The sequence below is a fragment of the Lepisma saccharinum genome, chromosome 10, assembly GCF_977018435.1.
Source record: "Lepisma saccharinum chromosome 10, izLepSacc3.1, whole genome shotgun sequence".
NCBI lineage: Eukaryota > Metazoa > Arthropoda > Insecta > Zygentoma > Lepismatidae > Lepisma > Lepisma saccharinum.
The window spans coordinates 20,765,489-20,780,335 of NC_139238.1; the positions used below are offsets into that span (position 1 = coordinate 20,765,489).

At 36.1% G+C, this 14,847-nt stretch overlaps 1 protein-coding gene across 4 annotated transcripts in view; it reads right to left on the reverse strand.

Annotated features, from left to right (window-relative positions):
* Positions 1 to 1,603: 1,603 nt before the first annotated feature.
* Positions 1,604 to 14,847, reverse strand: part of LOC145993811 (protein ABHD18) — a 41,500-nt gene continuing 28,256 nt past the window's right edge. For 3 of the 4 annotated variants that reach the window (XM_083129635.1, XM_083129636.1, XM_083129637.1), the window contains exons 8-10: positions 9,230 to 9,334; positions 7,915 to 8,825; positions 4,087 to 4,978 (exon numbers count right to left, since the gene is read on the reverse strand). In XM_083129635.1, coding sequence (XP_082985761.1) covers positions 4,924 to 4,978; positions 7,915 to 8,825; positions 9,230 to 9,334 — 1,071 coding nt within the window. In that variant the 3' untranslated portion in view covers positions 4,087 to 4,923. Of the gene's footprint in view, positions 1,619 to 4,086; positions 4,979 to 7,914; positions 8,826 to 9,229; positions 9,335 to 14,847 lie in introns of those variants that run through there. The other variant, XR_014442291.1, reaches the window with a different exon arrangement.

A 14,847-nucleotide genomic window follows, 5' to 3' on the forward strand; every position in this document is an offset into this window, starting at 1 on the left:
CATTCTTTTACACAAGTATTTTTCAAAGTTTTTCAATTTCAGTGTAATTAGCAGCATTATTAAAGCTATTAAAAGTATACAAGCTTTTAATTCACAAAAGCAATACTAACAAGAAAATAAACTGCAATAACATGCTGCACATTTCATATATTTTTATTTTTAAAAATGCCTTCTGTATTATCACACGACTCTCTTGTTAAAATTACCAGTATTCTACCATGAATGACATTTTTGTAGAAGTTAAATGCTTTACAATACAAAGTTAATGTAAACATGGTCTCAATTTAACATTTCGTGAAGTATACCCTGTGAAAATTTTGGGACTACAGCACTCCATCTGTAACAAACCTTCACTAATAAATGCAATCTCTTGTACTAGAGCAACTGACATATTGCATGTGTTGCTTGTCACTTGTGTGCTGCCTACGTTAGGCCATTTTCTCAATAGCATGTATCCTATCATGTCATCTCTGTCTGTTGCCAGCAAATGTACAGTGAATACTTTTTTTTTACAGACTAGAGGAAAACAGAATATTCTGGCGCATGCAGTTCAAGAAACTACTATGGTTACAGGTGGCATAAATGGTATTTTCGAAACACAAAGCATTGTTCAAATTATCTGTCATTCTGATCGCAGTCAATGTTTTATGCTAGAATGTTCCATTGTTCGTTCATGTGGTTCATTCATTATATGATCCATCAGCACATTCAGTGCCATTCGTTGAGCTAGTGTTCCTTTACAAGTTTTTTGATCGTGATTGTGGTCATAATGCTCGTTACTTTAGTGCTACACCCAGGAATCAAAATGGACCAGAGCAAACCAGAATGGAATTCTAGTTCATGAATATGTGGAACATTCCTGTTCCGTCTCGTCAGAAATGGCAACGGACCATTCCGGTTCATCTGATTTTTTCTAGATATTTCACTACACTTTCGTTTTCGGTGTGAACTAAATTGATGATAACCTTTGATAGAGCATATTATAGCAGTCACATAAGCTTCTACTATGGATGGAAATGTGTTGGGTTCAGCAGAGTAAGACAGCGTCTATGTTGCCAAAGTTGGAAACAAGTATGGAGCAATGGGGCTGGAATTAGAATACCATCTGCGGTATTTCCTTTTTTCTTAAATTTCACCTTGTCAGTGCTTTTCTGTCGTCCCTTCTACTTAACCCAACAGTAAAATTACAAGTCAGTCAAACAGTATATCCAATCCTTGATCACACGCAAAATAACAATATGGAAATATCTTTCACTTGTACAAATTGATTTTTCAATAAGTAATATTTAAACAAAGTATCGAGGATATGTACATGTAATTCAACATTTTTTTCCCCTTTTGGGAGAGCTAACTACCATCCACGATTTCTGTCTGTTTCAATTTTGAAAAGAATCAAATTTCAGAAGCCTATTGTTCAATGTAGTTTGCATTATTTTATGTTTACATACATAATTTAATATTAACTATTTTTAATTTTAATACAGCACATCATTTCACTATTCGTTAATCTTGTCTCTGTAGTAATCAGAAACGAAAATGATAACACCATGTTAACGTAAGTAAACTTCCCATCTCATGAACATTTCTGCGTCACGTGTCACCTTGGACTGAAAGCTCTCTAAATGGAATAGATCAACACACAACATAAGGAAATTCAGCAACATTTTGACTCTTGACATACATTCTTAGCATTGATAAATCACATTTCGCCATTCATATAAAGTTCCATCAAGTTTGAGTTTGAAGTCCACTTTACGCACATATAAGCTCATCGGTACTACTGTTGGATTAAAAAATAAATAGATACTTGAGTTCGGACTCAAATTAAGAATTAACCAGTAGACCTACATAAAAACGAGTTACATCAAAATTTAGCTTATTCAATTCTGCATTAATCTATTGTAACCAAATTTTTCTTCGAGTATGCATTTAATTTTTTATTGTCATGAGAACAAATTTGTGTCCTTTTTTTGAGTTTTGCAAACTATCGCTCTCTTTGAAATTCTATAAATAAAAAATGGGTGGCTGATCATGATGAAATTTTAGTACACAATTCTTAATTTTCAGATTTTTTAAAATTTGTCAAAAAACATTCTTATCAATTTTGCAAAACAACTTTTTCTTAGTACTGGGTAGTCCTAGAAATACAATATTTGTCTTGTTTTGAAGCTCTTTGCATCTAAAGATATCAGTTTGGCGGTTACGCGCAAATAGGTAATTAACTCTGGTACACTTACTATTAATTTTTCCGCGACAGTGTTTTCCAGCAATCGATTTCGCCACTCGTCTGGTGGCGTCGTCAGGCATGATCTGTCTTGCTGCAGCTGGCGTGGTTCCTTCTTCTTCCGCTTGCACTTGTGGCGGTGCTAGTTGATGCAGCACTTTCACTTTTTGTTGTTCTTGTGCGGGTGTACAGCTTCCTTCTGTTGCAGCGCCTCGGGATTTTGGTGCTGTACAAGGCAGTTTCAGATCTTGTCGACTGCTTTCGAAGGGCGGTGTTTGCTCGCGTGCGCGGGCGTGATTTTTTGCGAACGTTTGGGGTCTGTTCTTGGTTTCTTGTCGCAGGGGAGGAGCAGGTTGGGTGAGAGCATGTTGCAGGAGAGGAGCAGGTTGGGTGGGTGCTTGTTGCTGAAGAAGAGCAGGTTGGGCAGGTGTGCATATTCCTGATGGCGGCAAGCCAGGTTTTATTGAGGGCCCCGGTATTGGTGTTGAGGTCGGTGGGCATGGTCACTATTCCATAGGTTTCTTTTGAAAACCTTTCTAGTATGTATTTTGCTTGCATGATTATTTTAGAGGAGCCTATGAGGTGGCAAGAAAGGCCTGTTCTATTCCCAAGCATGTGGTCAGCATCATGTTCTACACCCACATGAGATCAACAAAAAGTGAAAGTGCTGAGTCAACTAGAGCCACCACAAGCGCAAGCAGAAGAAGAAGGAACCACGCCAGCTGTAGCAAGACAGTTCACGCCTAACGAAGCCACCAGACGAGTGGCGAAATCGATCGCTGGAAAAAACTTTCGCAGAAAAATGAATAGTAAGTGTATCAGAGTTAATTCCATTATAATTGTGAATTCACATTGCGAAACTGATTTTATACAGATCTTTATTCAATGGAGTAAAGATGTAAGTGGATCATGGTAACACCGCATACATCCTTTGAAACATGGAAACTGCGAGCTGCCACTGCGAGTAAGTGTGTGTGATGTTGCCACATTCCACGCACATCTTTACTCCGTTGAATAAAAATCTGTATAAAATCAGTCCAAACTCGAGGATCTATAATTTTTAATCCGACAGTAAAGACCTACAGTTTCAAGTGGGATCCGAACCACTATGAGTCCCGGTACCCATATGTGAAATATACTGTGCCCTCTCAGCATTTTGGTATAGTTCCAATTTAGGTTAACAGACAGGCAATGTTGGATAGTAAGAGTAAGAGTATCAGAAATGCTTTCATATATATATATGAAGTATATAAAATTTACACCCACCAGTTTTATCCAGTTTACAACATATTTGGAGAAGCGTATCAATGTAAATTAGCATCTGCAGAAATGTGACCATGCATTTTTTTCATAGAAATATGCATTCAAGCACTACAGATTCAATTTCACTGCGAACACATTCACATTATTGTCATTAAGAAGTATCACTCTTCTCGGTTTTGTTCCCAATAACCTAAACTTCAGAGCAACTTATTAAGATATCAACCAGTGAGGTACAAATTGGTCAACTAGTTTATAAATGCTAAATTTATTTTACAATTACGCTGTGTAAATCAGCTACAATGCACAATATATTTGTGGCAACATAAGGTTTATCCTTTATGGCATTTATTTTTACATAGTATAACAATTGATAAAATTAACAAATAAAAAAAAACAGTAGGCCATATCAGACTTGAAGGAAAGCCTCAATCCTTTCCTGTGGTCACAAAATAACAAAAAGAAATGCACAATATTTACATATAAATACATAATTACATCATTTGCCGGTAACTTCAATTAACAATAACAAAGGGGCAGAAAGGAATTTACAATTTACTAAATTAGGCTAATCAATATTTAATTTCATATATATACATATATACATATATATATATATGTAAAATTCATTTATTTATCTCGCAGTCTTTCTTTGTCGACACCCCTTTAATTTTATTTCTTCAGTCATCCAGAAAACATTGCCACTAAAATTCATTGCTGAAAACACTAAGATGATCTGCTTTTGTGAACTGCAAGTCAACGTTATAAATGTTTACAAAATTGATAAATAGTACCGCAAAATTCTTGAATCTGTAAGATTTTGTACAAAACCCAATAAAATAAAATGAGACCCCTTCCCCCTTATTATGCATATTCTATTCTAACCATAAATTGAAAATAATGTATCAACTACATGATGTGTTATTTACATAGAAAGAAGATCATTCTAAAACAAAATAACAACAATGCACTTTCCGTAATCACAAATTGTTTTGTAATATTAAATTAAATTACACAAATTTTGCTCACTTCACAAAAAAATCTAAAAAACTATATGTACAATAACCGCACTGTGTAAGAAACGGCTTGAATTAATTAGTTTCTTAAATATAAAATCACAAAAAAAGACTACTTGCTGATACAAGTTATGTTGTTTCACAATAATTCTATAAGTGCTAAAAAGACTTACCCATTTTTTTTCAGTTCATGATTTTGTACTTTGAAGTTAATCCATGAATGTACCCTGATGCGGAATACAGCACAGAATCAGTGCTGGAGTAAGCACCAAATTTAAGTGCTGCTAAAAGTTGCACATGTTTTCCAGAATTTAAAGCTGTAGGTTAGGTCATCACTACCACTGAAGCTAAGTTAATTATTTTGATGCTTCACATCACTTTCATCCGCTTCTTTGTGTGGTGAACATCAGGCTCCCCCATGCATCAGCTGGTGTGGTATTTGTCGGACATTCTGTCAAAAGCATCAACAATAGCTTTCCTGAAATTTTAAACACATTAATTAACATTCTCTACATGATCATTTTTATAAGACAGATCATCATAAGTTCTTGAGTTGTCGTAAAATGTACAAAAACTAATTTTGCACGAACTCAATCACGATGTATAAATTATAACTTTTCTCGCCATTTGTAGAGAAACTGAATTGACAATTATGTTGCATAAGAGAGAGAAACTTAAAGAATGGAGTATTCTGTGTTAACTTCAGGGGAAGGTGTTTCGTAAATTGCTATATGCATGCCAAACATATCTCTTTTCGTGAGGAATTAAATTTTTGTGCATGTTTACTAACAAAATGATGAAATCACTAACTCTTTTTTTAACAAACTTCAATGAATTTGTGTAAAATGATAAAAACCGGAAAGGTAAATATCCGAGTCAGGAAGTGGTTCCCTACTGTTCTCGATCTGCAAGCAGTACAATGAGAATACAAAACGTTCATATTTACAGTGTCTGTTTGAGCTTCGTTTTAAGTCCACCTGATGCACAGATAGGCTATCGGAACTGGACATACAGTTTAAAGTGGGATCAGTCTCCACTCGGTATCAAACCCCTAGGACCCTCGATTACAAGGCAACATGGCAGTGTCAAATGTAATAGAAAAATTTCTGTCATACAAATTATATAAGACTGGAAACGTTAAAATATTTGAATTTAGGATTCAAACATATCATTGGATTTGTATCAGTCCATCCCTATAAAATTAACAATAAACTTTAATAAACAATAATGGTAATAATTACTATTCAAGCAGGCACACTTAACACTTTAGCTACTTTATGAAAATACAAGTAAAGCATGGAATTTCACATCTCTACTAGATGAGAAAAACTGAGATTCACTTAGAAAGAGAGTCAAATCTTAAGTACATACAAAATAACAAATACTTGCATCCCACTAAGAAATATATGCATTGCAGCTAACATGCACTTTCTATTTTTTACGATCACTATAGGTAAGAACATGTTCTATGATACTTGTTAAAAAAACAACACAAACAGCACAATAAAAGACACTTTTAAAGTTTGTCCAAGCTTTTAATTCCATCTCGGAATCATCATCAGGGCTGGTCGAGGGACGCGGTTGAGGTTCCGCTGACACTACTCGCTGTGTCTGCTGGAAAATGTCGTTGCAGTCTTGGTTAAATTCTTGTTTGTTGAAATTGATGGCTGAGGGAGATGAGTTTTTAAGTTTGACCGTATTGTACCGTGATAAAGATTTCCACATAAATTGTCCTTGAGATTATTGGTGTTTTTAATCATGTGTACACCTTTCTTAACATCCCATTATATTTTCCCTTTAGCTTGTGCCAAAAAGAAACACAATCCTGTGGTGATTAGTGGTAGGTTTCTATGACATGTTTGGAAAACCTGGAAGAACTTTCTCTCTTGCGAATGTATCCTAAGTGGTTTGCGAATCTCTCTTTGAATCAACAAACAAGAACTTACCAAGACTGCAAAACCGCAATGGCATCTTTCAGCAGACACATTGAGTAGCGAACCTAAACCAAGTCTCCTTCCCCGTATCTCGTCCATACTTGATGATGATTCCAAGATGGAATCGAAAGCTTGGACAAACTCTTAAAAGTGTCTTTTATCATGCTACTTGTGCATTTTGGGTTGTTTTTAACAAGTACGTTGCTGGCAAGTGATGTATTCTTTGATTCCAGAATTTTCGAGACTGGTGCTGCAATTTGGACAGTAGTAGTAGCATAATGAACTGTAAGTGGCAGTACTGGCATATCTTGGGAGTCAGTACACAAAATTTCATGTGGGTGAACATTGAGCATGCTGACCATCCACAGCCTCTTATTTAGAGTTGCATATGTGGTGTGTAGCAATTTAGCAATTGATCAGAGGCAGCTAGGAGCTTTGTCAGGGCCAGGTTTATCATTGGTGATGAGAGCTAGGTTTAATGTTATGATCCCGAGATAAAGCAACAATCCTCCAAATTCAAAAGACCAATAAATAAATTTTAAAATAGTGAGGCAGGTGAAGAGCAAAGTCAAGAACATGCTCATCACTTTCTGTGACACAAGAGGCGATTGTGCACAAAACAGTCAATTCCACCTACTACTGTTTTGTGGAGGCTGCATGAAAATATGAGATGTCACCCCGAAATTTGCCTACAAAAAGAACTGGCTCTTCCATCACAAGCTGCCCTCCATGGTAGAGTGGTTAACATAGCATGCTACTACACCAGGGGTCCCAGGTTCAAATCCAAACCTGGGCATGAGTTTTCTTTGAGTGTCCCTTCATCAATTTCATCATATCATTAGCCAAAAGTGGCAGAAAAGTGAAGTAAAATAAACCAAATCAATCAATCAATTTTGCATCAAGACAACGAACGCACTGTCTCACACTTCCTTCTTCACCAGGGACTATTTGGCCAGAAACAAGGTGATTGTCACCCCACCCCTCAACCACCCTACTCACTGACAAAAGGCCATTGCTTTGATATGACTGAGTTAATTCAAGCAGAAATATAGACAGTGCTGGACACCCTCATAAAACATGACTTCCAGCCAGCCTTCGTGACAAAGTGGTTAGCACTACACTTTAATGAGAGCATACAAGCCAGAGCACGGGAGTTCTTTATCAATTTCATGATATCATCCTCACTTCGCAATTAGCAAAAGTGGCAGAATAGCGAAGTAAAAAAAAAACAATCAATTAAGAACATGACTTCCAGGTTGTATTTACAAAATGTCAGAATTTCTGGAACCGATGCGTACGTATGTAAAGAGTGATGGCAGTCAATACCCCTAAGTTGAGTTTTTCAACAGATGGTAGCAGAGTCCTTAAAATTTTGTATACTACCTCAAATTGAATGTCACAATACAATATCACGAAGTTAGCAATAATAGGAACCAACTAAACCACGAAGTTAGCAATAATGGGAAGCAACTAAACTTACCTAAACATGCCGTGATATAATATATATGCGCTAACATGACCTCCATCCAGATATCGCACTTCGGCACCAGGCCATATGTCCCTCAGGTCAGCACATCCTTCACGTGGCACGTATCCATCATGCTTTGCAGCTACAGCTATGATAAGATTAGTGTCCACAGGCACAGAGAAATTCTTAAGGTGCGTGCACTCATCCATAATGCCTCGCATAAACTGAATGGCCTCGCGTTGGGCAACGACATGTGCTTCGGCTGCCTCTTTGTTCTCTTTAGATTTCTTCAATCCTTGGAAACTCGGAAGAATTGATGCTCGCTTCAGCTGACTGAAAGAAAATCCTTTCAATTTCTTTCCGCCGTCAGGTGATTTCTCTGCAGGTTTCGGCTCCGGCAAGGGTTGGCAGTTATTACCCACGCACTCAACGTTATCGACAACATTACTTTGAACAGAAAGTGAGGCTTCCTGAGACACGTCAGTGTTGTCAACCCTGAGGTTCTCCTGCAACGAAGTTTCCTGTGCTGCAGTTGGTAACTTTGCAGTATTTTGGTTGGATGCAATGGCAGCAGGTTGCAAGGTGGCACTTGTTTTGGCACTGGTTTCACTGACAGCTGAAGGAGGCTGATCGGGAACAGGAGGGTTCAAATTTGGTTGACTCATTCTACTTTCCTGTTTCACTGGTGAGGGGACGGATGAAACCAAATTGCTTTCGTTAACATTTTGAGCAGCTTCGTAATTTGGCTCCATATTTGTGGGCTCTTGATTGTGAACAGGAGAAACTGTGAATGGTGTAGTTGGAGGGGCTTCAGCCTCTGCTATTAACGATCCTTTTGCTTTCTCAACAGCATTTATTTCATATATCCTTTTCAGACTCTGAGGAAATGTTTTTGCAAAATGCTGTCCTGCCCTAAATGCATCCTGAAATCAAGAAAAGTATATTATCAATATCAAATACACTAAATAAAGCTTACAGTATTTTATAATAATATACATTTAGAAAATGTCTGAGAAAGAGAATGTTACAAATTATTTTCCAGCCATCGTTACTGTTCTATCATTTTCACATTTCTTTAAGCAGAAATTTACAACTTTAACAACGTCATACCTCTATATGCACATAAATAAACAAAAAAGGCAAAACTGACTTATCTTTTCAAGAAATGACATGTTCATTGCTACCATGTGGTAGTGGTTTTGTTTCAAACCAGCCACACTGAAGCACATGATTTGGGTGGTTTTGCTAAAAATTTGCTTTCAAGGTGGATGCCAGTTGACTCTCAAATTAACAAAACCAGTGTAGGCGGGAAAAAAAAAGTACATACCCCATCACTGACATCAACCATCTTCATTATTTCATCCCGATAAACTTCTTCTGAGCTATATTGATGTTCAAGGACATCCCACTGAATTGAACCACTCAGGACACCCTACAAGAAAGGTACATTTGTATAATCACAGAGTAAAAAAAAAAATTCCATGTACTTACGTTCAGTCTTGAACTTTAACTTTTACCAGTCTACCAGTTAATGTAGACCAATAATTTTATGCAGTGTAATAATTTTCATTTTGTTATTTATAAAGAATTTCTAACACAAATGTAATATAACATATAATTAGAGCTTTGAAGGGAAGTTGGATGGTCAGAACAGTCACTTTGTTTAATTGATGATTGCATCAGATTGAACCTTGAATGATTTCACTCTGATCTGGAGTCATTCATTTCCTATCTCAAAGACAGCAGACCAGGGTGGATAAAAATCATGATTTTTATTACAAAAATATTTTTGTTCATCTTTTTATTTAAATTGATTTTTTTATTTCTTTAAAAAAAACATGCTTAAAACTGCTTGCATGGACACATGGTACAGATATATGTTTTTATATAAACGCTTTTTCTAGTAAATGTCCCTGTAAAATATTTGAACACTTTGATTAAAGCAAATAAAAATTATATGCAAACATACATTTTTCTGCTTCTGATAATGTAACTACTATGAAAATAGCATTTTATAGGTTTGTCGCGTGTTACTCACAAATCCAGAATATAAAAATAGGAAAGTTAAAAATTGTACTTACGTATGTGAGTATAGTGCTCTTATTGTATAACAACGTTTCAGAGATTGACTATCTCTTTCCTCAGGTTCGTATAAAAACTAAGTACTTGGCATAGTACTGCGTCAAAAATGTAATATGAGGATTGTGGTTAAGGGTTGGTTAGGGTACATTTAAAATATTAAGTTTTTGCTATTAGAAGTACGTAAAAACCCAAGCCGTTCCCTAAAAAAACTTGTTCTGTAGACCTATTCCCAGGTAAAAAAGTTAAAAATCTAAAAAACCTGCATAAATCACAATGCAACCTGCAGGTTTGGCCTTTCCTACCCAACTGTGCTTATCTATCAACATGAAGGTCAATTCTCAACGAATATTTCCCCTCCCCTAAATTTTCTCCTTTCCCCTTATTAGCAAATAGCAAAAACTTAATATTTTAAATGTACCCTAACCAACCCTTAACCACAATCCTCATATTACATTTTTGACGCAGTACTATGCCAAGTACTTAGTTTTTATACGAACCTGAGGAAAGAGATAGTCAATCTCTGAAACGTCGTTCTACAATAAGAGCACTATACTCACATACGTAAGTACAATTTTTAACTTTCCTATTTTTATATTCTGGATTTGTGAGTAACACGCGACAAACCTATAAAATGCTATTGATCTCTGATACGGGGAGAAAAGTGCGTGCACTAGAAAATAAGAGGATTAAGTTGAATAAGGGTTTAATCAGGATTAGATTTTTAAAACAATGCAGGAAAATGGGGGTTTTACCAAACTTTTTAAAATGGGGGTATAAACCGTTAAGTGTAGGCATGATTGAACAAAAACAAGAAATACAGTTTAAAATACTAGGGAAATGTATTAGGGAAGCACATGGACAAGTCGAACGTCTTAATAAGGAATGCTATAGATTATATTTGGAAGTTAGTGGGGAACTAGACGAAGTGACGTGGAACCGCATTGAAGAGAGACACTTTAGAGCTGTGGAAAAAGCCAAATTTAGGGATAGTAATACTATAGAGAGGAAATTGATGAAATTAAAATTGAATAGGAAGGATAATCTAGAGAATAAGAAACAAAAAACAGAGGAGTGGGGAAATAATGAGAACATTTTAAATTTAACCACCCACGAACCACCTAAAGAGTTGATTAGGATTATGAACAAGGGGCAGAAATTTGCAATAGGGGTAGAGAAACTTGAAAAAGAAGAATTCATAATAGCAGCAGAAACGATCGTAACAACTATTGACGAAAGGGAGGATAAAACTGAGGTTAGACAAAGGATACGTAATATTGTAGAACAACACTTGCAAAAGGAAATTAAAAAGGAAACGAATATGAAAGGGGGAGATAGAACACGGAAAGAGAAAGTAAACGAAAACCTAAGACGCGATTTAAAAAATGTAAGAAAATGGGTGAAGGCGAATAACGTATTTCTAATTAGGTCTGATAAAGAAAACAAGATGGTTATCATGGACAGAGAGGAATATCACCAAAAATTAGAAGATAGCTTTAAAGGTAACGATTTTGAGAAAATAGAGAAAGACCCTATTAATAAGATTAGAAGAGAGATCAAAAAAGGGGTAGAGACAAGCATTACATTGGGCACAAGCGAAAAGAAAATCCTTATTAAGGAAATTAAAGTTGGCAACATACCAATTGCTTTTGGAATACCTAAGACACACAAACAAGGCATACCACTTAGGCCTATTATACCAACATACGAACATCCGGGATATGGGCTAGCAAAAATGCTGGTAAAAAGAATAAGGAAGATAAATGAAAACACCCAATATAGCGTTAGGAATGCCGTAGAAGTTAAAGAATGTATAGAAAATCTGGAAATTGATGACGAGGATACAATAAGTAGTTTTGATGTTGTTAACTTATACCCAAGTGTACCGAGGGGGCGGGCGGGAGATTGTTTACTAAGGTGGCTGTTAGAAACAGGAATAGACATCCTAACTGCTTGGGAATATGTACGATGGTATAACCTTGTAACGGAATATAACTTTTTCTATGTCAATGACAGTATTTATAGACAAAAAGAAGGCTTGGCGATGGGAAACCCCATTTCGGGTATAGTAGCGAGCATTTTTATGCACTTCATTGAGAAGGCAGCTTTGGAAAAAACAGGAATGGGTATTAAATATTATGGGAGATACGTTGATGATATCTTGATTATAGGAAAGGGGGTAGCACTGAACAAGGTTTTTGAAGAATTAGAAAAACAAGACGAAAGAATAAACTTCACTAGGGAAAACTTAAGCGATGGAAAAATCAATTTCCTGGATCTTAGTATCTTGAAAGAAGGGAATAGGATTAGAACAGGAGTACATCATAAACCCCTATCGGGGAACTTATATATTAACAAGGAATCGGCGCACCCCGAAATAACAAAGAAAAACGTATTCCTTAACTTTTTTATTAGGGCCGGTAGACTATGCAATAATGGAAAAGAAAAAGACAACGAAATTCGGTGGATAAGAAAAACAGGATTAAAAAACGGATACACAAATAGAGAAATGGATAAGATAGTGGAGAGAGCACGGAAAATTATTAGGAAAGAAGGGGATCAAAAAGAAGGGGAAAATATCGAAAATAGGAGGGTAAAGTACGTTGGCATCCCTTACCATCAATCTGTATCGGAAAAAATCGGAAAAATAACGAGAGATTTTGGAATCGTTTGCGGGATGAAAGCACCAAAGAATGTAGAAAAATACTTCACCGATTATAAGAAAGGAAAGACAACTAGGGAAATACCGGAAAAACAGAAGGGGGTTTATCGAATAGAATGCCAATGCGGGAAGGAGTACATAGGACAGACGGGCTGAAATATGGGTAAAAGATGGAGCGAGCATGAAAAGGACATAAGGGAAAAAGTTTCCAAAACGGGTCTCTCAAAACACATTTTGGAAAGTGGGCATAGAATCGCAAAAAAAGAGATAATCAGAAAAGAGGGGAGGAAATTAGGAAGAAACGTGTATGAAACAGCGAGTATTTGTAGGGGGGGGGAAGAATAATCTTAATAGGGACGAAGGAAATTTGGAAGAAGGGTGGATCAATTTCCTCAAAAAATGGGATAAAGCCTGGAAGATTGAACCCAATATCGGTTTCCACGTCACTCCGGAAGTTATGCAAGCTGCAAGAGAGGAACGTGAATTCACGTTGGATTTGTGACGTAATAAGGGGAAAGGAGAAAATTAAGGGGAGGGGAAATATTCATTGAGAATTGACCTTCATGTTGATAGATAAGCACAGTTGGGTAGGAAAGGCCAAACCTGCAGGTTGCATTGTGATTTATGCAGGTTTTTTAGATTTTTAACTTTTTTACCTGGAAATAGGTCTACAGAACAAGTTTTTTTAGGGAACGGCTTGGGTTTTTACGTACTTCTAATAGCAAAAACTTAATATTTTAAATGTACCCTAACCAACCCTTAACCACAATCCTCATATTACATTTTTGACGCAGTACTATGCCAAGTACTTAGTTTTTATACGAACCTGAGGAAAGAGATAGTCAATCTCTGAAACGTCGTTCTACAATAAGAGCACTATACTCACATACGTAAGTACAATTTTTAACTTTCCTATTTTTATACTATGAAAATGTTTGTTGAGTGTGTTAATGAAACTTATAATAATTTCAGTAACTTTTCTTCCAGTGAAACTAAAACATTCTGGACGTACTCTACAACTGTAACTTGAAATATTAACTTAAATATTTTTATAGTCTTTGTACCTGAATTTTGGAGATTTTTTTAAAAATGTTAGTTCAAAAAATATCAGATGCCATGTTTATTTACAGTTTAATGATATTGACACTATTTGTGGTTTAACATGATTAGTATTTTGTATATTTTTCTACACAAAATGTTTGCTATTATTGAATTTTAAATCAAGAGAAAACCTGTGTTTACATTTCCTTTCGTATGAGCTTTACACCTCCAGTACATATATATTTATTTCCTTTATTTTCCTATCTTAGAACCTAATAATCACCATTAAATGGTTACGAGAGTAATGTACTTTCACCAAAAGTGTTTCTGATATCTACATAATCAATAAATGATTTTAAAAAAAAATCACCTGATTTAAATTGCGATTTAAATCAATTCACCCTGCTGCAGACCAATGAGAATGCTCATAAATCTCTTATAATAGTGTATTTCAAAGTTGATTTGATTGTTTATTTAACATTACTTTTCTGCCACTTTCGACAAATCACAATGATTATTCTGAAGCGATAGTCTCCAAAAATACAAAATAGTTCAATCTCATATTATAACCCGTTTTTGCACAGTTGTAGAGACTAATAAAACTGTAGCATAATATCTAAGTCTTGAAGTTTCCTGTCGAGGAATGATGAAAACATTCTCTTGGGCTATCAACCAGGTGAGTTGTGGAAAAGTCAGTCACTTCTATCCTGAAGATGAGAGTGGCGATAGCTCTTGAAAGGAATCCTTTCCACAACTCACCTGGTCGATAGCCCGAGAGAATCTTTTCATAACATAAGATTATTTTCACCACTAGGTCTAATAGTTCACGAATCAGGATTTTGAAGATCCTTTTTTATGTTTATTAATTACTTATCATGTTTTTTGTACACTTTTTTATTGTGCTACTTGAATTCATTGATCTAAGGTGCCATGCTTTGGGCTCCGGCTACGGGACATGCACAGGTCCGAGTCCCTTGGGGGAAGCATAACAACTTTTCTCCAGAGATTTTGGCCTATGCTGGGACTGGTGGCCATCATTGTGAGGAAATTGGGGAGCTACGAATGAGTAGCGTAACCCAGTCATGGAAACCTACAAAAATGACTGGGGTTCATCATGCTGACCACATGATACCCCGTAACTGGTTAGATGATTTCTCACCTCG